This window comes from Doryrhamphus excisus, linkage group LG1 (assembly GCF_037039965.1).
Source record: "Doryrhamphus excisus strain RoL-2023G ecotype Guam linkage group LG1, RoL_Dexc_Guam_v1.1, whole genome shotgun sequence".
Classification (NCBI taxonomy): Eukaryota; Metazoa; Chordata; class Actinopteri; order Syngnathiformes; family Syngnathidae; genus Doryrhamphus; species Doryrhamphus excisus.
The window spans coordinates 14079368-14106658 of record NC_136357.1 but is presented as its reverse complement, the minus strand read 5'-3'; the positions used below and the strand labels follow the sequence as shown (position 1 = coordinate 14106658).

At 39.3% G+C, this 27291-nt stretch overlaps 1 protein-coding gene across 4 annotated transcripts in view; it reads right to left on the bottom strand.

The window, feature by feature from the left end:
* kitlga (kit ligand a) overlaps positions 1 to 27291 on the bottom strand; it is a 42862-nt gene that overhangs the window by 6212 nt on the left and 9359 nt on the right. For 2 of the 4 annotated variants that reach the window (XM_058075923.2, XM_058075924.2), the window contains exons 2-7: positions 10661 to 10771; positions 10046 to 10102; positions 9515 to 9667; positions 8387 to 8564; positions 2952 to 3011; positions 76 to 173 (exon numbers count right to left, since the gene is read on the bottom strand). In XM_058075923.2, coding sequence (XP_057931906.2) covers positions 76 to 173; positions 2952 to 3011; positions 8387 to 8564; positions 9515 to 9667; positions 10046 to 10102; positions 10661 to 10771 — 657 coding nt within the window. The remainder of the gene's footprint in view (positions 1 to 75; positions 174 to 2951; positions 3012 to 8386; positions 8565 to 9514; positions 9668 to 10045; positions 10103 to 10660; positions 10772 to 27291) is intronic. The other 2 variants (XM_078790712.1, XM_078790713.1) reach the window with 1 other exon arrangement.

Below are 27291 nucleotides of genomic sequence, written 5' to 3'. Positions count from 1 at the left end.
GTGAAAGGCGGCATCTGGCTGCCATAAATTCCACACAACAAAGTGCCGTGCAAGGCAATAAACCAGTGGACTCACCTTCCATACGAGTAGGAAAATGAGGGCTAGGAAGGGAATGAAGAGTAACGAGAGAAGACTTCGCTCCACCACCTCAGGAAGCAGCCGTGGTTGTTTATCTGCACACACAACAAAAAACATATTACAAAGTAAATGTGTACAGTCCATTCTAACCTCCTTCATTACAGCAATGCTAGCTTGTGGCACTATACAATATACCACTGGATATGCTATACATCAGGGGTCTCAAACTCAATTTACTTGGGGGCCACTGGAGCTAGGGTCTGGGCGAGACTGGGCCGCAACATTTTCTACAAGAAAAGCTCTGATAAAACATTCCACTGTTCTCAAATATCTTAATTTTTATTTTTCTGCACAAAATAAGATGAAAAATAAATAAACAAATCAAGAATAAAGAAAATCAATCAATCAGTAATAAATAAATATAATAATAACAATAAAACGGCAAATAATAAAAACTTAATCTTGCGACCTAAACGGTAGCCTCCAAGTTATTTTCTTTAAACTTAAAAAAGCCAAAAACTTACCACTTCCACACGGATAGGGAGGATAACTATTAACAGTTATTTAACCTTTAACATGAACATTAATTAAACGTAATAATTTTTTCTGGGTACATGATACCATACAGCATCCATATCAAACTTGCGCTGGCTGCACTAACATTAAACTTTCATATCAAGGCGGGGGCCTCAAACTAGTGTCCTGCGGGCCGTGTGTTTGAAACCACTGCTATACATAGTCTGTTTTGTATCTGGATCTTGTTTGAAAGATGCTGCAATGCAATGCAAGATGCCGCAATGTACATAGTGGTTTGTACAGTTGAATTTAAAAAAAAGTCTTTGTCCCCTTGGGGGCATGATCGAAAATAACCGAGAATCACTGTCCTGGAATCTGTATGGACAAACAACTCCCACTCTTCTGAGAAGTGCAAAATTGTGGATGTGTGTCCAATGTGAGCTCATACGAGTACAGAATGTCTTGTTAAATTGAAGAATGAAGATTCAAGGACAAGTAAGAACTGTCATCCACTCCCTCATTGATTTGGAGCTATTTGTCCATTTGTCCATGTACAAGCTGCGCCAAAATAATTTATCGTTGTGCAAAATGTTGTGTTCAAATGACTTTTTACGTTTTGAATGTATATCTTCTCTCTGGGAATCACAAAAATGTTTCTATTTCAAAGGACTTCTAGAAGAGAAGCATAATGAATTAAATATATCTGACAATTTCCAGCTAGGGTATATCAGTTCATGCATTCGTAATCACATTTTTCAGTACAAAACATCCAGTTCAGTACAGAAGCGTACTAATTTCCCACATGGTATGCATTTAAAAATTAGGGACACAACGTGTTGATCGTGTCACACGTCTAGTCTATAAACAAATACACTGCAGTCTAAGCTTTGGCTACTGGGAATCATGACTAGCAAATACGTAGTACTAAAGGAAAAGTCAGCGCTTCTGTTTGGGAACACTTGACCTTCCCCAGTGAAAGGTCAAGCAGTTGACTCTGGGCAAGAGGTGGAGCACACCCTGAACTAGTCACCAGCCAATGGCAGTGTAGATTATATTACATAATATTATAATACATATTAGAAAAGTATACTATGATATATTATTTTTAAATAAACAATTAATGTTATGTACCACATTCCACGTGCAATATTAATGCTCTAAATGCAATATATTAATTTCTAATAAGTGAAGTATTTCTATAATGCCTCATATTAACTCACTAGCCAGATATTATAGTGTATAGACTGGTCATGTATTTCATCTCATTTCATATTATCTGCAAACTGCATTTGTATAACTCTGGGTAAAATTGTTGACTTGTTAATACTTGGGTTGTTTATATTGTTAATTTTTGTATATTGTGTATTTTGTACTGCTTAACTGATTCTGTACTCTTGCTGCTGTGCAGTGCAAATTTCCCCACTGAGGGACAAATAAAGGCATATCTAATCTTATCTCATGTAATATACAGTAATACAATATATTTAAAATATAGTCAATAGTAAAAAAAATGACTATTGTATTCATTGCAGAATTAACTGCCAGCACTCCACATAGCAAGAGCCAGCTTCTTCCACGCAAAGATTTTGGGGGAGACCCACGTTGCAGTATTCCCGGCTCCATGGGTGCAGGCCCGGCCACCAGACACTTGCCATCGTGCCCCAACTTGGAACACCTTTGGGTTCACCGGGAGGAGCTGGACAAAGTAGCCCGGGAAGGGGAACAAAAGCTCAGCAGCCTGATGTTCTGCATTTTGTTCCCTCTCTTCTTGCCCTGAAGGAACCCAACCGTGACCTTAAAATCGAGTCCTCATTATGGTGTTAAATTATGATGTCACAACCTCCTTTCCAGCTAAAACTCGGTTAAATGAGTTTGAATGATTAGAGTTGAGGACAATAAAAACTTTTGAGTTTTAATGGGTCACAAAAGTAGTCTTCTGAATATATTATATTATTTTTCATCCCACATAAAAAAGTGTGGGATCACTGTGAAAGTCCGTAGACATGGACTGTAACACATCATGGCTTCTATGCCTAAAGTTTGTCACGTTTCATGTAAGCATGATGATGACACAACAGAGGCAGACTTGAGGACTTAAAAGTTCAAAATAGTCCACGCGACGAGGGTGCCAACATGACAGGGAGAGTCACAGAGGTCAAGATGAACCGTGAGACTTTAGACGGAGGAGGAATTTGCCCTGCAGGTACAGCATCAACCGAGTGACGAGACGAGCCAGTCCTTAAACCGAGGAGCCGGAATCTGTGACACACCAGCTGGACTGGTTTGGCAGCCCAAACGCACAGCTGGCACCTGAGCTCGCTAAACCACGACAAAACAAGGACAATGACAAAACCTACGTGTTTCGCAGCCTTTTGACAAATCACATTCTGAGCTTTCACTGCTGGATGGCGGCGATCCTGAGGAAGAGAGAGGATCAAAATTTTGAGTGAGAAAGTGAAACACTCAGAAAGACTAAAAAAGAAACTAAAGAAATCAGTAGTATTTGTTCCACATACAACAGAGCATACAAAGAGTTCTTGGGAAGATGGCGGGATTGCTTTGTAATCAACATGTCTGCAGTCAGGTTTTGCATTTCCTCCCGTGATACCTGGGGACACCTTCAGCTGGGTCCGTCAAGACATTAGACTTTTTATGTCTACCGCCTTTTGAAGGAATAATGGGCCCTGGATTGAAAGCTCCTGACCCACATAGCACTTGTTTACAACAGTCCAACTTGGGCATCAGAAAAAAAACATAAAACACTCTGAGTTTAAGTCACTCAAGATGATTTTTAGCAAGCTATTGTGATCCTTAACGTGCAGACTTCTAAGACAGACCAAAAACGCACACTCATAAATCAGGACAATGCTTCCCACCGGGCATCCTCCAATTGTTTAACGATACGGTACATTTGGAGTGTAAAGGGTCCCGCAAGGGAACAAAATGCCACACATAAAAATGCTTGAAGCCATGTGTAAGCAAGTAAGAGCTTCAAGAATGTGAAAATGTGATTATGAATAGATGTACTGCTACACTGCTTCCGTATATGTACTGGAGTGTCACAGGACACTCACGAGTCAGGATGATACACAAGATTGGTGTTACAAGGAAAGCATGGTGAAAAAAAACATATATGACAATATATTGGCATCTACTAATAGAATTTCTACTCCATTACATTCTTCTATACATATGTGTGTATGCTACCAGCCCTGCCTCCACCAATCGAGACAACTGCCTGTTTGGAGGAAAACAGACATGCGTTCACATGGCAATATATTGAGGCCGGCAAAATGATCAAGTTTATTTTCATTTATTGTGTGAACTCATTCAATCCCAGCCATTTTTCAAAACTCAACCTGTTCAGTATCAACCATTTTAGACAATTTTGACTGACAATATAATGTTCTATGGCTATATAAACATGCAACCTACCGGAGGAACATTTTTTAATCACACATAATATGTACCATACAAGTTGTTCAGTTTACAACTATAAGGTCAACTCAAAATAAAGCTATCTATGAGAGACTTCCATAAATACTGGTCGCCACAGCATTGATCCGCCCAGGGTGTCATTCAAGCCAGAACCGCCACTGACATCCATAACACCTTTTTGAGAAAGAATAAGCTGATGAAGACAGAAAGTAATTGACAAGTTTGGAAACAGTGGGGGCTCAAGTATATCAAAATGACTGCTAAGTAAATGTCAAGAGGGGCTGAATAAATAAAGGGAATGGAATGGTGCACTCCTGTCGAGGAGTGTGGGAACGTTATTTTAAGAAGCTGAGCTTTATTTGCCAAACCAAATGTTGACATTTCCCAAGTCAGGAGGCAGAATCATATCACAAATGTGTGAAATGCTCTGACAGTTCTAATGTGTCTCCAATCAAATAACAAGCATCCTGCGCCAGAGGCTGGGACATGCCAACATGTCAATTTGCCAGAATGTCACAATTTGGCACCACAGAACAAATGCTCTCTTTTATTTCCCTCACTAAATGCCTTTTCCACGTTTGACTGCAGCATGCATGGCTAATCCCCATCACATTTGCTCTAAGAAAACACATTTGTCTATCATTTTGACCCGCTGAACTGAAGAACAAAAGGTTTGACGCCAACCTGGTCAGACGCAGACTAAAAATAAGAGTTTGCTTTTGACTTCACAGAGGACAAAATCTTTCTTTCAACCAAAATAATACAATTATACATATGTGTAACAACAGTTACGAAGGCTGAGGAATTTGTCTAAAGCGTTCAGTGGAAAATACACACGACCCCACTTGAAGCCGTACCAGTGTGAAAGGGCGTATTCACACCAAACACCTAAAGCACGGTACTTTTGACTAGTGAGTAATTCTCTTCTCACGATTCCTTGCACATGCAAGCACCATAGCCGAGTAATACGGTAATGTGATCGCACACAGTGGATTCTTTAATGATTACATTAAACACAATTCATAATAGAAATGAAATACTATATTATTATCCCAATGTGAAACTCCCAGTACCCTCGCTCTCACAAGGACGTAGCCGTAGGTGGGTGAGCTTTGTTTCACTAATGTAATGACTAATGTAATTAATGACAGCGGCAACCTTGCAGAAAAAACATAATCAGAATGACTCCAAATGCAGTAAGTATGGAAATATATATTTCACAAAGTCAGAGAAAATGCAGTCAAAGAGCAGGATAGAAATGCTGCAATGGATCACAGAGTGAGCACAGGCCAGCAGCGGTCAGGAAGGAGGGGGAATCAAACCCAAGCCCAAGTGTGAGTGCAGTCTAAGAGAACTTAGATCAGGGGTGCTCACACTTTTTCAGCATGCGAGCTACTTTTAAAATGACCGAGTCAAAATGATCTACCCACTACAAAAATGCAAAACATCTATTTTCAAATGTATTGAGGATTATTTGTACGTACAATGTATGATGATGTACCTTGCATAACCAAATGAGCCAATATTGCAAAACACACATAATTAACTATTAACAATTTTTGTAATTACCTGAGTTTACTTTGACTTGACGACTTGCACTGAATTGAATCAGCCAGGGATGCATAGTCCGGACAGTAGCTGCTGATAGCCAGGTTAGCCAGGCAAACGCACTTCGAAAAAGACATTGTGGAAAAAAAAGTCCACCTCCCATTCCGTATGGAGGTGATATGTTTTTGCCTTTTTACTTGGTCCAGCTACTTCACTCATTTTAGTGACCATAAACTTTAGCAAGGGCTTAAAATCTGACGCAATTCGCCGACTAGCTTAGCACTTTCCATCGTTGTTTACGCATGAGCGGTGACCTAAAGGTCAAAATTCAGTTGTCATCTGACTGGTTGTCCTGTATGTCAATCAAGTAACGGGGATGGATGATAGGCTGACATGGTAAGTTCTGCTGCACTTAGAGACGTTGTTTGATTTGATTGGTCACCCGAAGGGCAACATTCAGTTGTCATCTGAATGGCTGCCCTGTATATCAATCAAGTGACGGCATTGATGCTAGGATGATATTTTTTAATGTCACGCCGCGATCGACCAGTACCACCTCCGCGATCGACCGGTAGATCGCGATCGACTTAATGAGCACCCCTGACTTAGATAGTCATTATAAAGGAGTATCCGTTACAGATAATGCATTTTTGCAAATTAAACGAGTAGATCTCGTCATTATCGGTATTTCTTTAAAGAACATGCTCATTATGTATTCACTCTTCATGCTCTGTGATTGGCCAGTGCACAGCACTCAATTGGAGTAGCATGACCGCATTGTTTCCTTAAAATGTGTTTTTGTCTTATTCCATGAAGTCATCATACAACAGGCGTGCTACCAACAAAATATAAGAATTTTGTTAATTTTCAGTTAGCAGTACACAGTTAGTGGTAATGGTAACCTGCATTGACTGGCCACAACATTAGGTACACTTGCACAGAGCGGCATCAAGCATCCTGCATGTATGGCTGACATAAGCTTGATAAAATATTACACCCCTTTCAATATGTTACCTTATGCACCTTGCATTTTTAAACTTGTTTCATAACGTACAATGTGCATTTCACAAGACAGTGGGCACGGTCGTGCATCAGTCACTGACTGTGTTTTTTTTTTGTTTTTTTTCGTCTGCTTGCTTTGGCTGGTGATATAAAGTCAATTGAAAGACTACTTTTAGTACTGAACTCGGTGCTTTTGAGAAAAATACGATCAACGAGGCTGACAGATTATTTTCCTGTTGCCATGGTTGCATGAATCACCAATTTCACACAGCTCATTAAAAAAAATAAAAGAATAAAATCTCAAGGATCACGGACACACATACACATATAGCTGAATAATAAACAATACACAGTGCAACTTCTGATCAATCCATGTTATTTTCAGACTTAAATAATGCACAGATTTAAACACTGCACATTTCCGGCAAACCCACACCCACTTCCGGTTTATGCCTCACCCATACGGAGATTTACATATAGATCATTTAGATTTAGAACAAATGCAGATTGTGGTTTACTCGCTCACCTTTACTAGGTAAACTTTATGGTCTTGTCACAACTTTATTGGTCACAATTAAGATAGGGGCAATAACAATTTATTGTCCCCACATCTTCATAAGGCTCTCAAAGGCTTTAGGCATTCAGGGCGTACCCCCCCCGCTGGCCTGCACTGACTCAGCATTTGCTTGTCACTTCTATTCTACTGTTTTATTTCAATTTCCCTGACTTTTTGGATTTTTTCCAGTCTTATTTGTGGCAGATGTCATTAACTACCTGTGAGATGACCGCTTGCATTCATTGAATGATGTTTTTTATGCACAAAATCGTAGTCACAAGACTTAAGGCTTCAGTGTACTTCCAATGTACTTCTGTTAATTTGTATGCCATAAATTTGTGTCCAAACAGGATTATATATTATCTACTGTCTTTGATTACTGATTATATGAACTTTTTTCCTTGGCTTTGTCGCTTTTCACCTGCAGGCTTTCTGGGATTGTTATTATTTGTTTATGGCTCAAAGGTTACTTTCATTCATTTTCTACCGCTTATCCTCACAAGGGTCGCGGGGCTGTCTTATTGATTTCTGAACCAAAAGGATTGTAGGGCCTATTGGGGGCGGGTTTAACTCTTGCCATCTGACCTCTGTATCAATCTGTGACTGTCAAACTTAAATATTACTGCTAGAAAGCAATGGTTGTACTCTTGTTCTACATGATGTGGAAGTAGCATATCATGAGGTTGGTGTGTTTTTAAGTTATCCCTTATTAAATTTTTCCTAAATCTCATGAACGGTCGGGGTTGAGATCTCCATCTTCTGAATTCCTAACAGCTTCTCACCTTTAGGAAGAGCATGCATGGCAACTTGTCACTTCCCCATTATCAATTGCTACCGTTTGTACCGTTTGTGTGTAAGAATTGTGTCTGTGAACCGGAGTAGGGCAGCAATTGGAATGTCTTTTGGTTTTCAGGAAGATTGAGACCTACCTCATAGTCTCACTGTGACCGAAGTACAGTTCAATGCTGGATTGTCTCACATTCATCCAATTACATATTCCATATCCTATAACAACCATTAGCATGTAACTATTTGAGTGTGAGTGAGGGGCTCGAGCCGACCCCCAACCCCTGACTAATTGCAACAAAGTGGGCGTCGAAGAATGCAGATTTACCACATACGTACATGACTTGAGATTTATGGGGTACTTTGTTGAAAGAAACTTCAAATAGTGGCCACTGGGATGCAATCAAATGAGCAGAATAGGGCACCTTGAAAGATCTCTTAAAACAGACAGTAAGCGCTTACCTTTTAAATATTCTTCTGTTTGCGTGTATGGCGTCGTGGGACATGGAGGAGGCTCGCAGTCATCAGAATTTTCTGGATGCTGCGCACTTGTAAGGAAGTCTGAGATATACTCAAAGTATTGCTCCGTGGGCCACCGCTCTTCCCTGTAGTGGCACTCAAAGTCGTACATTACAGGCTCCTGCAGAAACACAGAAATAAATAGTCAAACTGAGAGATGCGCTAAAATTTTTCCATCATGCTATGTTCATGCGTGATGTACTGAATGAAACAATTTATAATATATATTATATTATATTATATTATATTATATTATATTATATTATATTATATTATATTATATTATATTATATTATATTATATTATTACATTTGTAATTTATAGAAGAAGCAGAAGAGCATGATATTTGATCATTCTTTTTTAATGCTGATTTTGTTGAGACAAAATATTGAGAATAAATACGGCACTTTTTCTATACATTGCATATTGCAGCATGTGTCTTATATCGTGCATCACTAAATAGTGGCATCACAGTAAAAGACGCAAAATGTGTTAATTCATTGCACTATGTGACATGCTTGCTGTCTATATCTGTTGATGTCAGTACCGGTAAGGAAGTGTAGGACATTATCGGTATACCGTATATCAATAAGAAATTCAACATTGAGCATCTCTATTGAATACTCAAATGTGACTTTGCCTGACTGAAAGACCATTGTAGACCTTGTAGACCAGGGGTGCCCATTACGTTGATCGCAAAGGCATTGTGGGTAGATTGCATGGCATTAAAAAAAAAAGTTAGCGTCTTATTGTAGACTGACAGATGGGGTAAACACACTCAAAAGTCCTCCTGGTAGGTCTTCTGCTTTTTACTTGGTCCAGCTTTTCCACTCATTTTCATCCCCTTTCTTACTCACTAGCTTGCAGTAGAGTTTTGCAGTACTCAACGCAGTTGTGACGTGTGTATCAGAGAAATATGTTTTGCATTTTTACTAGGTGGTAGATCACTTTGACTCTGTCCTGTCATATGTAGCTCTCAGGCTGAAAAAGTGTGTGCACCCCTATTGTAGACCATTGTAGTTCCATTGTACACCGAAATGAATTGCACTGTTGTGTACTGCGTGGACTTACCACAGACCCCATGTTGAGCCGTAGTTCTTGGAGCATTTGTATAAATATGCTAATATCTTTTCTGTTGGATGAAATGTTGCCAAACTTGTGTGCTAAATCTTGCAAACTCTCTTCCAAGTAAAAGACATTGAGTTTTACCCAGCACATCCTAGCCTGAAAGACAAAGAACAGACAGCGGGGGGAGGAAGAAGGGGAGAGGAGGATGGGGGATAATAAACAAGCTGTGCGCCATGTAGAAACAGCCAAGGCTATGCTTAACAAGCTAGGTCTAGACAAAAGCCTAAATAGAAGTCCCAAGGGAAACCAGGTCAGACAAACATTGGTGTAAAGGTGACACAAAGGTAAAGGTTACACTTGTCAGTGGGTTGCTTCTCATTCTGGCCAAGAACATTTTTGACATATTGTGTCAATGTGACAGATAGTTTTGGAGGGAAATCTCAGCAGGGACTCACACACATGCTAGCTTTGGCACAAAGCTTCTCAGCAAATATTCTTATCGAGTGAACAAAGGTTTGTTGAGGAAAGTCTTACCTCTTCTTTTGGAACGTAACGTACAGGAATTTTGTAGTCTTTAGGAATATTATGTTTCTGTGGGAGGACAATACAATAGGGAGTTACAAATACAATGCATAGTGAAGGTTTCATTTATATGTATTGGCCTGTCAGCTATTATGAGTCAAGCAAAAAGACACTTTTTAGTATCTAATGCTGCTGTCTTGTTTTCACCGTCTCACATAAAGCAAACATATATATATAATAAAATTCAGCTGTTCTGTGGCGGCCGTGTCTCCTAAAATGTGCAAACCACAAAAATGCGTTTGACCACAGAAGTCCCAGATTTTTTTCTAAGCGCCAAAACCTGATTAGTATGAAGAAGTATGTGATGTTTTGGTTTGGAAAAGTCAGGCTTAAAGCCACATGTACATATATATGTCATGTAATTTAGAGTATGTGTTTACATATCAAAAGAAACGGCAAATGCATGCATGTTGGTTGAATGGGACACGATGTCAGTGCTGTGTTGAAATAAATTACGTTCAGTTAGCTAAAATGCTGTAATTACACGAGTATGGCTCATTAAAGAGATGACAACACATTTGATTGAAGCAACAAAGACAAAGCCTTCCCACACTGCACTCTTCTTACCAAAATAGAGAGTCTAGAGACGTCATCTGTCACTGGGTTGACGTCAAATTTACTTGAATGTACCCCGAGCGTGATCAGCAGCAGTAAATGGACACAGACGCGTATCCGAATCTGCACAGACAAAAAGAAATAAACAATTAGCCACATGTGCAGTCATACCAAATGGGAAGCGTCACGAGGAACGCAAGGGGGATATTTTACAAAGCACCCAACCATAAATATAATTGAACAGCCATCCAAACACGGTATATTCAGTTATGCTTTTTTTTTTTTTGCGTTTTGAAATATTTATTGTCCCTCAAGCCAATGTTATTGTCAAAATAAACCAAATAAGAATGTACAATAATATATCATAATAAAACAATATTTCCTTCAATATGTCATCTTGTGGAATTCCTATTTGTGACTTGTAGTTTCTCACAAACAATCCTTACTGTCTGTCGAATGTTAGCAGCATTTCGTGAAATGTTGGATTTTTAACTTTATTAAAGAACAGCATTTCATTCTGTGAACACACGGCATTGCGCTGTTTCCTTTGTATTTACTTTGTCAACCCAACCTCTTACAGAGGCTCTGCATCTTGATTTGTCATTTTTTTTCCCACATGAGAAAACTTAACATACCACAACATGACTTTCAGTGCATTTTCTGAATGTCTTATATTTGTGCTTTTAGTTCATTTGTTTATTTTTGTTTCAAAATACCTAATTTAGGCCAACAATAAGCAAATTTTTCTTATACATGCATGTTTTTTTTTTTTTTTTACTAATAATCATCAACTACAAAACAGTAATGATTTATTAATTAATATTTTTTGAAAAACCATGACACACTGAAGCGACAAAATAAAATGTAGAAAAGCAATCTGGCGACGGATGACTGTATTGATATGATACCATGCAATCAATAGTGTGTCCCACCGCTTGTAAATTTCAATAAACATCACGTTGTTGTCTGAAATTGACATTCAAGATGTGGAAAATAAAACCCAGCCCTTAGTCAATATTGTATGATTCCTCCTAGATCATGAATGATGGATGCCTGGAATGAGTGTGTGCTCTTTCAACATGGGACATAGTATATTCAGTTATGCTTAAACAACATCACACTCGTCACATGTGACACTTCCACCTATTAATAGGAACATACGGGGAAACTCAAAACAATGCTTCACAGTTCTCAACTTCCCTGATCACACACTCTGATATGAACACAAACACACACCAGCCTCTAACGCCACATTCAATGGATTCATTCATATTGCAAACATAACAAGCATGGTCTTGAGCATTGTCTTTTCCTGCTTGCTACAACCAAATGGCATCAGGTTTGAGTGTCCAAAAAAATGCATCCATGCATTGGTTACTGTGCATAGTCTCTGTGAACAATGGTGGTTCTTTTAGAGTTGAGACACTATGAGCAGATTCCAGCCAGGGAATCATTTGATCATCTTTATCATGCGTGTGTGTAGAATGCACACAGAATGAAGAATTATATTTGTCTCCTTCCTTCGTACAAGCACTGCATTGTTGCATTCATGCACATTGTTTATTTCAGCATATTAGAGGGGGAAAAAGGTCAGATTGAAAAAGGTCACTGTTGACTTCAAAAAAGAACCTGTGCTTAAGAAGGTAGCAACTGTATATTCGTTGTAATGTAAAGGTTCCTAATAGTGCTGTCCCAGTCGGCTGTATTTTGAAGATCGAATAATAATAATAGACTTCCGCTACAAAATCGAGCCGATCCAGTATCCAGTTGCCGTATCACGTTCGTAACTCTAATGCGCATCAAAGCTGTTTGCAACTTGACTCCCACCCCCCGTAAGAAGAAGTAAATGGAACACCACCATGCAGACATGTCCACGGTGTACCGTGGTGAAGTTAGTTTCACGTCAGACATCGGCTATTAGGTGCCGTAGCTACAGCACTAGTTCCCCGTCACTGTTCCCCAGACTGCTGTGTCATGGTGCGGGGAGCTCACACAGGAAGTGCTGTTCTGTTGGTTGTTTGTACTAGGGACCGTCAATAAAGTAATATTGTGTTGAAGAAAGTCTAGGGCCATATGATTTACGGAATCTACTACAAACACGGAATCTCGTGGAAAGTGACATGTGAATGAGACGAAGTCACCATGAGGAGAAGGAAAGATTTCGTAATCTAAGGACCATTTTACAATACCCGCTGACAATGTGCAGGTTCTCAGTGAAAAAAGATGAGAGGCATGTTTATTCCTGCACCCAGCTCCTATCCACTGTCAATTGCCATCCTCAACACACACAACACTGGCCTTCAAAATAAAGTCTACAAGCATACCAATTTGTTCAAGATTTTGCTTTGAATATAAGGCTGACATCCCATTGGAAAGGCTAGCCAAGCTACATCCATTTTGAATTATTGTTCAGCAATGCATTGCATCTGTTTTTTTCATTCATAGACATTTTATTCACTAACCCAAATAGCACATTGATCTATATCCATGTCAAATGATTAGTCCTGCCCTAAATGTATTTTGCACGGTCATTTTTTTCCAACTTTATCTTTGATTTGATGGACGTTTATTGGATCATAGAGCTAAACAATATTGTTAGTCACGCTGTGCAATAAAAAAAAGTACTTTGGTTGCATTATATTTTAACGCTTTGAAGATCTATTTTCATTACCATATTCAATTACACAAATTAATGTTTGTAACAAAAGCCTTTTATTATTATTAAAAAAAAAGAAAGATTGGATCGGCAAATTAAAAAAAAATTGTCTTGGATCGGAAGCCAAAAAATGTGGATTAGGACATCCATAGTTCCCAGTTAACACAGGTTGCAGAGGGAACAAGGAGACACATCACAAATTGTGTGTAATGATTATGTATTATGTATTATGATTATGTACCAGCTGGTGAAGTTCAAGTGAGCAAGTATACAGCTCAAACTGCCCACTCTTCAATTCTTCTCCTTGAAGTCAATATATTTATTTATTTTTTTGCTGTATATAGCGCCAAAACATGACAGCAGTTATCCCATGGCACTTTACGCGTGAAAGTCGCAAATGAAGGCTGAAAATCAACTGAAACCCCACATGACCAAGCACTCAAGTTTATAGCTCTTCCGTTCGGTCCTGTCTTCCCTCCCTCCACCCATTTATGTGTTTTCTAGTCTTAAACAAATGTAAAACTCATGTTAAATGAGTATCCATTTAATAGCTCAGTTGTATATATTTCGCTTGTAAAAATAATTATTCCCTGTAAAATATGTTTTGTGTTTATAGTTTACAGTGTCTGGAACTGAATAATTGGATTTCTTATAACAAAAATTGATTTGGTTTTCATCAGACCTTTTGGAACGGTTTCGTGCCAAAAACTGAGCTTCCACTGTACAATAATTATAATTAGTACTCATATGCTTTCATACCAGTTTCTCAGTAAGCGACACAAGCAAAGCTTTACACTGTAAAGTTCATTTGTGGTCCAATATGTCGTCCATGTGTCTAATAATTGCTGCATTGTTTGATTTTCTTAGCTGGCAGGACAGGCATATTATGTCAAGCCAGCCGGATGACACTGTTTATGGAATCCACACACAATGTATTATTTTCTTCTGAGGGGGTGTCTTTTAACTTGCAACCCTGTGATTTCATGCCAAGTCCTTATGGATCAATCCACCGCCATCCCTCAGAAAGCAAATGCAAAATAACGTTGCTGTAAAGACAATGCAAACATGCTAAAAACACCCCTTTTACATTGCAGCTGTCCAAAGTAGATACTGTACATACAAGACTAATCCTGATCCCTACCAATGTTCTGTTTGCCACTAATAATTATGAACTCGTGTTTTACTGTCATGTTGGCGCCTCAAAGCTCACTAGATTGGCAGGTGGGTGTTGTTTTGGGTTTTTTTGCAACAATAAACAATGAGTCAGGTACATTGAATAATATTTATATCTGTTGACAACGCCAGCTTTCCTGCTCAGACTTGCGACAAATCTGATGCTGGCAGAAATGTTACAAGATGATTTTCACGTATGTCTGTGTAGAAAAACCACATGACATCTTAGTGAGGATCTGGACAGCAGATTCCGATTTGTTTCCTCATTGTAAAAAAACGGAAACTGTAGTGGAACATTTAACCGGTGCTGTATTGAATCTAAATAGAGTAACTTTCCTTTTACTGACAATGAAGATTAACTGAACCATTTCTTGTAAGCACAGTAGACGTTCAAAGCTTTTATTTAAGAATAAAAGGGATAAAAGGGATCTACCATTAATTGAGATTATTGTTTGGACTTGCCTGAGGTCTCTTGTTTGTCCTGCGTTTGTTGTATGAATACAAGGACCAAAAGTTATGACCGTTAAGGTCGTTGGTTGAAAGCTGACTGAAAATCAGGCCCGCGGCACCTGGTTCCATTAGGAAAGTATTTCCAGACCACCTGCAGGAGCCCAGAGGGCTCGTCGTGTCGGTGGCGCTACACTGACTTTTGGCTCTCTGGGAACGTCCAACTCTTAAGTTGTGGACCCTCAGGTTAGAAGAGGCAAGGTGGTTGCGACATGAAGGAAACTGAGCCAAAACTATGCGATGATGCCGAGTCAACACATGCTATGAAACCTTGCAGATTGAAGTGCGTTTCAGTGGCTCCTTTCCATCATGTAGCTTTGGGCGTGGTGTTCCTGTGCAAACACCACACAATCACTTTGGGAATCAGTGTCTTGCCCAAGGACACTGCACATGAACACAAGAGAATCAGCTAAGTGGTTGACACCTGGCATGAGTACTGAATGAAGAATGCCTTCAAAGGCAGCACTCCAAGGGAAACCTTTGCACATTACCCGGTTAAGGTCATCGGACTCATTTGTCATGTTTAGTTTCAAACCTCACAGAGATTCCTTGTTTGTTTTTGCAAGTGCACAGTCACCGATACGGACAACTGCATCATTACAGGCCTTGAGCATGATCAACATGATCAAAATGATAACACTTGCCCATTTTCTGGTTAGGTCTCAGTCTTGGCTAGGTTTCTGTACTTGGGTAGGACAATGTTTGAGATTGAGATGGTAGTATTGTCACCTCTGTGTGTGGAATAGTGATGTGCATGTCATGAACAAGTCTGTCAAAACTCACAAGTTTGGTATTCACAGGTACTTGTGAAACTTGTGCATGTGTGTGTGATTATCCGCATGTGCTCTGGGACAGATGACTCAAGTGAATCTAATACCTGAATCACTTCCGTGACTCACTCATAAGAACTCAAAGCAGTGTCAACTTTTGTGTTCTGTCAATAAAAACCCACTTACGATAGATTTGTTGAAGACCCTTAATCAGTGGTCTTGACATAAAAAATTACTATAAGTGTGTCCCAGAAAGTCTGGGCGGGTTCAGAGGCAATTGCAGTGGTAAGCACAATCCAACACTGAATTCTCGCTGAGCCACTGTTGGCAACTTTTAATGAAGAAAGGTAGCTCTTGGTTGTCCTAGTTGCTAGATGACATAATCAGAAAGCATAACGTAGGAGAGACAAAAAAGTGAGTAGGAAAACCTTAAAGGCCCTTTGTATTGAGTTGTGACTCCGATAGAGCAGCTACACATGATAACCAGCACAGAAAGCTTTCTAGTTCTTCCAGAATCTGCACCTATTCAACTGTATTTCTTTTGATTTCATGTTTCCTGTGTTTTAATGTGTTCCACCCGCAGCCCGCCTCCAGCCACACCCACTCTGCTGTGGTTGGTCACACTCCCAAGTGCATAGAAAGACTTCCTGTTTATGCCATTAATTTCATAGGAGTTGATTAACGCTGCAGGAGTTGATAATAAACTGTGATTTATCTTTTTAAAGTGCTTTAAACATAGAGCAGTAAGTGTTGGACCCCGGATCCGATCTGGAAGTCTGAATTTTCTCAAGAAAAGAGGTTACTTCAAGATGTGTCTCAACTCGGGTAGAATTTAATTGTGGTAGGAAAATGTTATTATTTATATTATTTATTATTATTTATTTTATGATTTATTATTATTTATTTTATTATTTTTATTATTTTATTTATTATGTTATTATTTTTATTAATTAATATTACTACTATTTGTATTAATTATTTATTATTATTGAAATATATATTTATTGTTATTATAATTATTATTTATACACTTACTGTATGCACACTCTATGATGCTACAAAGACAAGTGTTTTTGCTCCTTGACTTACACAAAATAAACACAGTTAGGACACTGATAAACTGTTATTTACTGTTTGCTCTTTTCATTCTTTCACACGACCAAGTAACGTTAGAGAAGCGTCAGTTTGTCGGTTAGTCCAGCTGCATACTGGCCCATGTTCACAAAACAGTCCAGTGTGAAAATACTTTTGCACTTCTAAAGGTACTTAAAGAGGTCCTATGATAATTTTTCCACTTTACTTTTCTGACCTATAAATGTAGTTAGAATGTTGTATTCTCATGTCAATCAATGCCAATGTTTAAAATAATGAGGTTGAAAGAAGGAACACACATGACATATCCAGTATCACATGACATACTACCACGTCAGTCACACGTTGACTATTGAGCACACTAAATTGCCCGCAGCACTGATTGGCCAAGCAAGGTCATGGCCAAGCAGGGCGTGTCATCACGAATTGACATGATGAGTCGGATGTGTCTTGACTTCCGCAGCGGAGGCTCCACCGAACCCCTAAGACTGACTCACCGAACCCTTAGTGTTCGATCGAACCGAGGTTAAGAACCACTACACTAATGGCTTCTAGGAAATATTTCTTCAGGTCTGAACTTGCTCTAAAGAGGCAAACACGAAGCAGAAAGGTTTGGAGTTGCAGATTCCTGACCAGTAAGAGAAAAATATGGGACGGTTTTGTGAACACGGGCGAAACTGGACAATCTGCCAAATTGTTGCTCAAGCCCGATGTCTTTCCAACGTTTTTTTGTCATACTGAAGACTGATTTTTTTCAGTTCCCCCCGGTCCATCCGCTCCAAATTTGCATAACAAAACACATCAAATAAAGCCAAATAATATTCCATATAACAGGGAAGGTTTAGCTTACACTTTTTCTTGGCAGAGCAAATCTATTTAGCATGTAAGGGGCATTTACATCAATAATACTATCTGCTTCAATGGCTGGACAGCATGAAAAAACAAAAAAAGAAACAGGCGTTGTGCATGCGGTATTTGTCGGCGGGATCTGTGCTTCAGAAGTGCTTCAACTATATTTTCAAGTAATAACGTGAGAAGACTAGAAATAAATACATACAAAAGGTGAGCTGTGGATACCAGCATTTTGTTAATGTTCTGATAAAAACAAGTATAATGTTTTTGTTTGTTTTTTTTAGCTCAAAATAAGCTATGACAATAAATGTTACAAAAATGAGTAGCTCTTGGCCATTTTCATTTTGTAAAAGTAGCTCTGACAAGAAAAAAAACACTAATGTAGTACATTTAAATATTTTCACTGCATGAATGTGATCGGTATTGGGGTCGTCGAATCTCAATCATGGACTATTGGGATCGGCATCGGCAGCCAAGTGGTTAGCATGTTGGCCACACAATCAGGAGATCGGGAAGACCTGGATTCGATTCTCCACTTGGACATCTCTGTGTGGAGTTTGCATGTTCCCCCCGTGCTACCTGGGTACTCCAGTTTCCTCCCACATTCCAAAAACATGCTAGGTTAATTGGCTATTCCAAATTGTCCATAGGTATGACTGTGAGTGTGAATGATATATATGTATATATGCCCTGCGATTGGCTGGGGTCACCACACCAGTCCAGGGTGTAACCCAAAGTCAGCTAGGATAGGTTCCAGCATAACCCCACGACATTAGTAAGGATAGGCGGCATAGAAAATGGATGGATGCGTAACAGCAGCATAAAATCCTGATAGGATTTATTGTCAACTCCTATATAAAATGGGGTTTGGCAGTAGTGTGGAAGTCCTCAGCAGTGCATGGGAGTGTGGCCAATGTGGTCGGGCCGAGACCGTTTTAAAAAGCCAAGGAAATACAGCTGCAAAATGTGCAGATTCTGGAAGATTATGATTTCGACACAGTTGGTTTGTGAGGAGCACAGTCTCCTTGTGAACATATGTAATAGCAACTGAGCTTCAAAATAAATGTAGCAATACAGTGGGCTTATCAATTACTTACATCTACCTGAAGAATTGTATGATAATCCACTTCATTTTACTACTAAAAAGCAGCTAACAATAAAATATAAACACATCATCCTCTTTATCCGGGCTTACTGAAGATTAAGAAACAAAGCGTTTTAACCCCCGCTGCGCCGTGGCTTGTTGGCTTGTGACTGCTTTTGGGCGGGGCGGGGCGGAGCTGTCAACAGCACCCGTGGTTGTTTAGTGACAAGACAAAATGCAGAACAATACGTGCTTTTACTTTTGAGTCCCCAAATAGAAAAAAACCCTCTCCAATTATACCAGAAAATACATCGTCAAGGAATGTCGCCAGATTTAGCGACAAAATTACCGAATTGGCAACACAACGATGAGCTTGGTTACTAGACAGAACATTGACTACAATCACGGTGCCAACTCAAAAACGGCCCCCAGTTAAATTGAGTTTAAGACCAAGCTCTAAATTGCCTGCAATGCAATGTTTATGTTTAAGGGCTTTAAATGCAATATACTAAGTTCTATGTGAAGTATTTCCATAATGCCTCATATTAACTTTCTAACAAGATCTCAGTGTATAGACTGGTCATATATCTCATCTCGTTTCATATTATCTACATACTGTATTGTATATAACTCTGTTGATTTTGTTAATACTTGGGTTGTTTATATTGTTTATTTTTCTATATTGTGTATTTTGTACTGCTTAACTGACTCTGTACTCTTGCTGCTGTGCAATACAAATTTCCCCACTGAGGGACGAATAAAGGCATATCTTAATCTTATGAAAAACCTTAAATCTGTCACCTAAAGTCCTCTACACCTGCCATTACGTTGCAGCTGAGAAGGTCCTGTGTGAAAATGAACAGCTGCCACATCATCCGCACCAGTAGGCACCTGAAGCTTGAATGGAAAACAATTCAGGCAGCTGCAAAGTGAGCCTACTCTTTATTGAAACATTTCTCAAATGTCAAGCTGAGCCTTGTCGGAACCTTGCGGCGGTGCAAGAGTTTACTCAGGACACAAGTTGATTGCCACACTTGTCTCGCAGCAACTTGTTGCATTTCACTCACACACTCACTGCGCTTTAGTTTAAACACACCAACCCCACGAAATTTGGAAAAACTGTTTATAGTCCTTTTCCTGACATTAGTATTTCTCACACTGAGGCATAACAGGAAAAGCATGGCGCGACGATCCTTCCACAGCACAACATGGAATGTTATTCAATTCTTTGTTGACGGTCGAATTGTCTCAAGTGAATGCGTAGCACCAACAGTCAGTGTTGCTTTATGGACAACTTGAAAAGAAAATTGTTACTTGCTTTGCAATCATCAGCAGCTAAAACCACAGAATAATAGGCTCACTCAAGGATTGGATGTTTCCCAAAACATGCAAGATGGTTCAGAACAAAGCTATTATTCTAAACCGCTTCAGGTGCCAAAAACCTGCAAGGCACTGTTGATTGTGCGTCTGCTGACTCAGCGAGAAATTGAGCTAATTTCTTGCGAAATTTCTTCAGAAATTAGTCGGATTCTGTGATTAGTCCATGATGCATGGGAGCCGTGCAGGAACAAATTAATACATGATTTCTGCGGCAAGTCTTGTCATGACTGTTGGCAAGCAACAAATTGCTTTGCCAACCGTGAAAACTTTCTTCTTCCTCAACTTGTGCAAAAACGTCATGTGCAAGATTGTACAGAAAGAAGCGTTGCATACAAAGCCAGGAAAGAGTTCAAACGTGTTGCCCGTACAGCTGAAACTGTGTTGCAGCCGCAGCCAATACCACGCCATTCAACTCACTTGTCAGTTGAAACCATCCACTAGGAAGTGAAAAGAGACGTTGTTCCACGTGATGCCGGATGGTTTGGCTCAGATTGAACATTTATCAGTCACCTGTGACAGTTTCCAAATCCTTGTGCAAGATGCACAACCTTCCCTTTAGGACAACATACTCCATTTATCATTATATACCCTGGTTAGCGTATTTATTGGTTTAAGTACATAAATGTAGCCTTGGTTCATGTTCATTTTGTGTGAGTCCAACTGTGTTTGTAACATATTTTGTCCTGTGAACGGCATGTTTGTGTCACCTGCCTGGTTCGGCCAGAACTGGGTCCACATTGGGCTCCAGAGTGAGCGCTAGCTGTCGAGCTAAAAGCAGGACAACGTACATTTGCACAGCCATACTGGATGATGTCCATTACATTAGCATGAAAATCTGAACCGAAAGTCATAGTTCGCAGCTCCGTCGCCCATCTATGATGTCATCAGCAGTTGTAATTCTAGTTCCTTACCAACAAGCACAGTTACATGTGTGGATATTTTCCCTCCTCTTCTCTGGCTGCTTGTAATCACCGTTTTTGTCAACAAAATGTCTTCAATGAAGGTAAAAGTGATGTAAAAAATTTTTTGACATTTACATCCATTGTGAAATTATAAAAAATTGTTAACTTTAGCTGTCAAAGTTAATGTGTTAATGACATGAATGTGTTTTAGGTATTTTTATTTGTAAGGAAAGGCGCATTGTGGCACATATTTTTCTGAATGTTCCTAAATACGCACAAACATTTAGACAAACATTTAGAACAGTATCATGAATGAGCTGACACTGTCATCAAAAAACGTGTTTGTGGCAATGTGAGCAGTCTCACTCACTCGCATTTTATTTTTGCTGAGCCTTTGTAGGGGACTTGATAGGCTAGTAATAAATAAAAAAAAATATATATATATATATAATTTTTTATTTATTTATATATACATTTATAAATAAATAAATAAAAATAAAATTATATATACATCTATATATATAATTTTTATTTATTTATATATATATATGCATATATAATTTTATTTTTATATATATATTTACAATTTATATCCCTTTACATAAAATTGGATGTTGTTATCATTGTAGTTGTGCTTTGAATCGTTTACCACAAATACATTTCCCCTACTTATTAGATATAAAATGTATTTATTATTTCTTATGGAAAAAATTGAGCCGGTTAGAGTACATTTAAGTTTAAATCAGATGTTATGGAATGGACTGATGATGATAACTGGGATTCGACTGTATATGAATGAAGTGACACTAAAAAGTCTGCAGCAATCTCCTCCAAGCATGCATGTAATACAGCTGTTTAATGTTTTGTTGTCGGGCGGAGGTGTTGGTATGGATGAAAAACTGGGTCTTGGCACAGCGCTTCATGCACAGCTGGACATGATGACAACTATTACCACCATTAATCCATAGAAGCAACAAGTTTCTTTGATGAATTAAGGAGCCACAGTGGGATTTGGTCATAAAAAAAACATGCTGAGTGCTCGTGGCATGTTAAATGTATAGTGTCACGCTAGCACACACACACAGGGTTTAACTGAAAAGAGGAACTTCCATGTGAGCTCTCAACACTTATACGCAGTTTTTCCCCAAGAACTGATTAAAGTAACGGCAGCCACAAATGGCTGTCTGTGCGTATTACAAGTTTTATATGGTTTCAATGTGGGTTTTATACATAAATCCACGCTACGTCCACACCATCTACCATGATGTTATCCACATTTTTCATGTCGTTGCCTCCCAGATCTGTCCAGGGGCCAGCTACTTAAAGAATTGTGGGCATGGCCCCGCAGGCGTAGTGAAAGACCTGAGTGACAACTTCTGTCAGCACCTATGTTGATTTACATGCTGTGTTGAAGGTTAAATCAAACAAAATAGGACTTTTTTTTTTGCAAGACTTTTGACACTAAACTATAAACATCATTTAGTTTATCCCTTGATGTACAGGTTTGGGTTTACCCATTCAGGGTTTCCTGTATCTAAACTATGTTCCTGGCTTACAATAAATAAGCGAAGGAATTTCATTACACAACGGTGACGCATTTTTGCAGTTGGCGTAGCACTCCACCATATGAAGTATCTACAAAAGTCTGAAGTCAACAGGTCTGTGATTCCATATGTTAGTCTGGCTAACATTCAGTGTTTTTTATGTGCTTTAACACGTGGCCGAATGGAATCCCCGAGGACGCGATAGAGCGGCTGGATGCATGGCTAGCCGCATGCAATGAAGATTAGGGTTGTGGAGGCAGGCAGATACTTTATTCAAAGGACATTCTGGAGGGGGAGAGGAGCCATATGGTATACATACATTACACTGGTCTCAGCACTGATTTTCTTCACTTGAGACTTCATAAGATGATGAAGCTGGAGCAGATTGCTCATATTTCAAAGACGCATGTCATTGCAACCACGGACGAATATACACAATACCTAAAATACTGTACAGCCATAGTAGCGGATACACAAAAAGATCACTCAAAAACCAGCAACACAATAGTATCACAATGCTACCATTTTACAAAATGGATATTTGTGACTAATACATCAGAGAATTCAAACAAAGACTGAAACAGCCCTGCAGTGATACTCTATGTAGGAAGTGTCAAGCAGGTATGCAGGAGCCAACACAAGTCTAAACCTGAATGATCTTGTTTGATTGTTTAGAAGACAGTTAATTCAGAAACCCATTTTGTGAGGCTAGATTGTGGATTTATAGAGTTTTATTTCATTGATACTTGGCCAAGACCTGTCACAAGGTTCAAACAGTTTCAAAAAGAATTTCGACATCTGCATTTTAGGATTTGAAAATAAATCTCCAAACTGACATCTTAAAAATAATCCGTGATACTTCGCCTGAAGGGAAGTGTACATTTTTACACTTCCCCCTCATATATAAATGTTACATCCAGGAATGAACTATGATGTTCCCGTGGATTGTATAACTGTGCATATCTGGAGTGTATACAACAAAGAGTAGTTGTTTTCAATATGTATCATCTCAACAACTGACAATGGTCTGGGTCTAAACAAATTTTTATCTTAGAGCCATATTTTTAACATGAATTTTTCAATATGAAGTTGTATGACATCCCCATCAGCAGTGTAGTACATCATTTGTGACTTACCCCCCACTTGATCCCGGGGGTCAGATTTCCTTGACGAGAAATGTATTTCCCAATAGTTGGTGGGGACAGTATAGAGGTTGTCTTCTCAAAAATGTAAGACATTTCCATCACAAAAATACCTCCTCAAAAATTGATTGGTGTTATATTTGTCACTCGGCGTATCCCTGCACACTGCCGCCTGTACATTAATTAAGTAATTTTGTTTACATGTGTGTTCCACAGTGGAAAAAAGGTGCAAATAGAAAGGCAACATGTGCATGCGAGAGACAAATATAACGCTGAGCAATTTGTGAGGTCTGATTTTTTTGAGGAGGTATTTTTGTGATGGAAATGTCTTACATTTTTGAACGCATATTGTTTTGAGAAGACAACCTCTTTACTGTAAACACCAACTATTGGGAAATACATTTCTCGTCAAGGAAATCTGACCCCCGGGACCAAGTGGGGGGTAAGTCACAAATGATGTACTACACTGCTGATGGGGATGTCATACAACTTCATATTGAAAAATTCACGTTATAAATATGGCTCTAAGATAAAAATGTATTTAGTACCAGACCATTGTCCGTTCTTGAGATGATACAGATTGAAAACAACTACTTTTTGTTGATTTTTTTAATGTACTATACTGCTGATGGGGAGTCATACAACTTCATGTCAAAAAAATTCAAGAACCGTTCGAATCTCTGCCAAACATTTTCTGAGGTGATTTGGGCTTCATTTTATGGCCTTACACTGAAGTCAATATTTGTCTTAATAACGGACTATATTCTTCAACTGCACATTTTTAAATATGAAAAGGAGGTCTAAAGGGTCAAAGGTGCATTTTGCCTGTCCTGCGTGACTCATGTCACCACTTTAACATCATTAGCTGGACAAGACCAGACCAGGCAAAACCTGTGGCCTCGGAGGCAGCTTCATGTAATCCCATAAAAGCAGAACATAGCGGGCCTTGCATGACACAGGTTTGTGATTTAATCCTAATCTCTTGCCTCGATCATTGTTTTCTGATATGAATGAGGATCAGAGGTGCAGATGATTAAGGCTGCCCAGGCCGTCCAGATGTTGCTTCTAAATCTCAAATGTTTGCTATTTAGTGAAGTGCCTGTGGTGCAGTGATTGTTTTGCAATACAACATCCACTGTAATGCTTTAGACTTTTTGTTAATTATTTAGCCTTTTGGTGCTGACATTGTTTCTGTCACCAATATTTACATTGCAACACGGGAGCGAGCCATCAAGAAAGACTTCAGTCAGGTTTACATGACAATATTTAACCTGGGATCAAAAGAGTACCCGATGGCACTTAAACCATAAAGATAAGAAGTCTACTGCAAAGTCTTTTATTTTGGAGTACTGTTATCACCAACATCCGGACAACATTAGACATATCAATTGATGGAATAAAGAGGCACAAAGACAGGAAATGCATTGCATTTTCCACCGACTCTCGCTCACTTACTTCAAAAGCTAATCGATTTAGCCTTGAGCTCATCCTGTCTGTCAAGGTGCACTTAAACTGTTCGATCTAATACTCGTCGGCTTAACAGACAGGAGCCAGACAGTTACTCAGAGCGGGATAGAATCTTTCTAATCTACCAAGGTTAAACTGAAGGCAACTTTGTTGTTTAAGACATTTGCTCTACAGTGCAAAGCCTTCCTCGGTTTCAATTGTTGCATCTTCTAAAATAAAGAAGGCATCCAGCTGCCTTTGATTTAGCTTTTGAGGATTGCCATGACCTTAGTGACTTGGCTCTACACTGACAAAACATGTGTTTTTAACATGCAGTACTATGTGGTTCACTTTGGTTTATACGCAACTGTGTAGCTTCCCAAAATAATGGATCCATACTAAAGCCAGCACAGCATTAGGCTACCTCATGGCCGGAATTTGACACACAGCAATGGGTTGATTGGTGAAAATGAGCCAAAACTAGAAAAAACCATACCGTGGTGAACTGGACAGGTTGGTGGAAAAATGGCTTTAGAATCTACCCAACACTGTGACATCATCAGCTCAACTAAAGTTGTCTGAGATGGCTCTGTATGCAAATTACCATCCTATTACTCACCAATACAGTCACAACTCATTGTTTTCCTCTCATTTATGCACATTTGAGTCCTTAAGGGGAAATCTAACAAGAGCACATCACCTTCAGTTTATACAAATATTTTTCCTGCATACCCGAGTTAGAAATTGGTCCTTATGCAATTTATAATTATGATGTGACTCTCCAACCTCAGCATTTGCATGCAGTGCAGGCTTACATTTCATCTGAAGAATGTGAAAGGCAAAAATGAAAAGTATAGCCTGTCCACTCAACGTGTGAACAATAGAAAAACTCACGGAGCTAGAAATGGCTGACATGGCCTAAACTCCATATTGCAGCAACAAAATATCCTGCCATATAAAGGATAACAGAACCATTTCTAAACAGGTTACAAGTTAGGCTACTCCTTTGGTTGTTGATGTATGAGGTAATGTTTCTGATTTTTACTTGTTTTTAGCTACTGTGAACCAAGTAAGAAAAGGCATATTTCCTGTGCTTGGTGCTCATGCTTAAGAATATGTTACAATTCTACCAATACACGCTTCCAACGTAAGACATACGTAGGTCTAGCACTGTGCAGACGAGACAAATACATTTAGTTCTGAGTTTCAGCTTGACTCTTCCATTTAAACATAGCAGTTCATGTTCAATACAACTCAAAAAATACATGTGCAAAAAGAACATGTGCATGACTTTCATAAACGCACATAAACAAAAGCAGTCTCAGTGAAGCCATCAACAATTTGGAGTTGTTGTGTGATTCTGATTATTACTATACATGCAATTAGAGCTGCAACAGTTAATGGATGACAAATCAGTTATAATAAATGAATATATTTTCATTTCTTTTGTCATCCATGAAAGCAAAACTTAATATTTACACACATCAGCTTTCACTTTGGTAAAGTAGTGATCGACATGAAGATTGGAATCCTTAGGGGAAAGTGTATTCCAGGTTGCTGGAGAGAAGGGTACGACTGTTGTGGTTTCCGTACCGGTCACAGAGCACTGGACCAGTTCTACACCCTCGCGAGGGTGCATGGGAGTTTGCCCAACTGGTTTACAGAAATTGGAAAAAGCATTTGACCGTTTCCCTCGCGGCATCCTGTGGGGGGTGCTCTGGGAGTACGGGATTGGTGGCCATTCGGTCCTTGTACAACTGGAGCAGGAGCTTGGTTGGCATTGCCAGCAGTAAATGGAGCCTGTTTCCGGTGGACGATGGCCTCCGCCAAGACTGCCTTTTGTCACAGATTCTGTTTACAATTGTCATGGATTTCTAGGCCCAACCACCGCATCGAGGGAGTCCGGCTTGGGGACCTTCGGATCTCATCTCTGCTATTTGCGGACAATGTGGTCCTGATGGCCTCTTTGGGCTGTGATCTTCAGCATTTACCGGGACGGTCTGCAGCTGAGTATGAAGCTTCTAGGCTGAGACTAAGAACCTTCAAATCAGAGGCTATTGTCCTCAGTAGGAAAGGAGCGGAGTGCTCCCTCCGA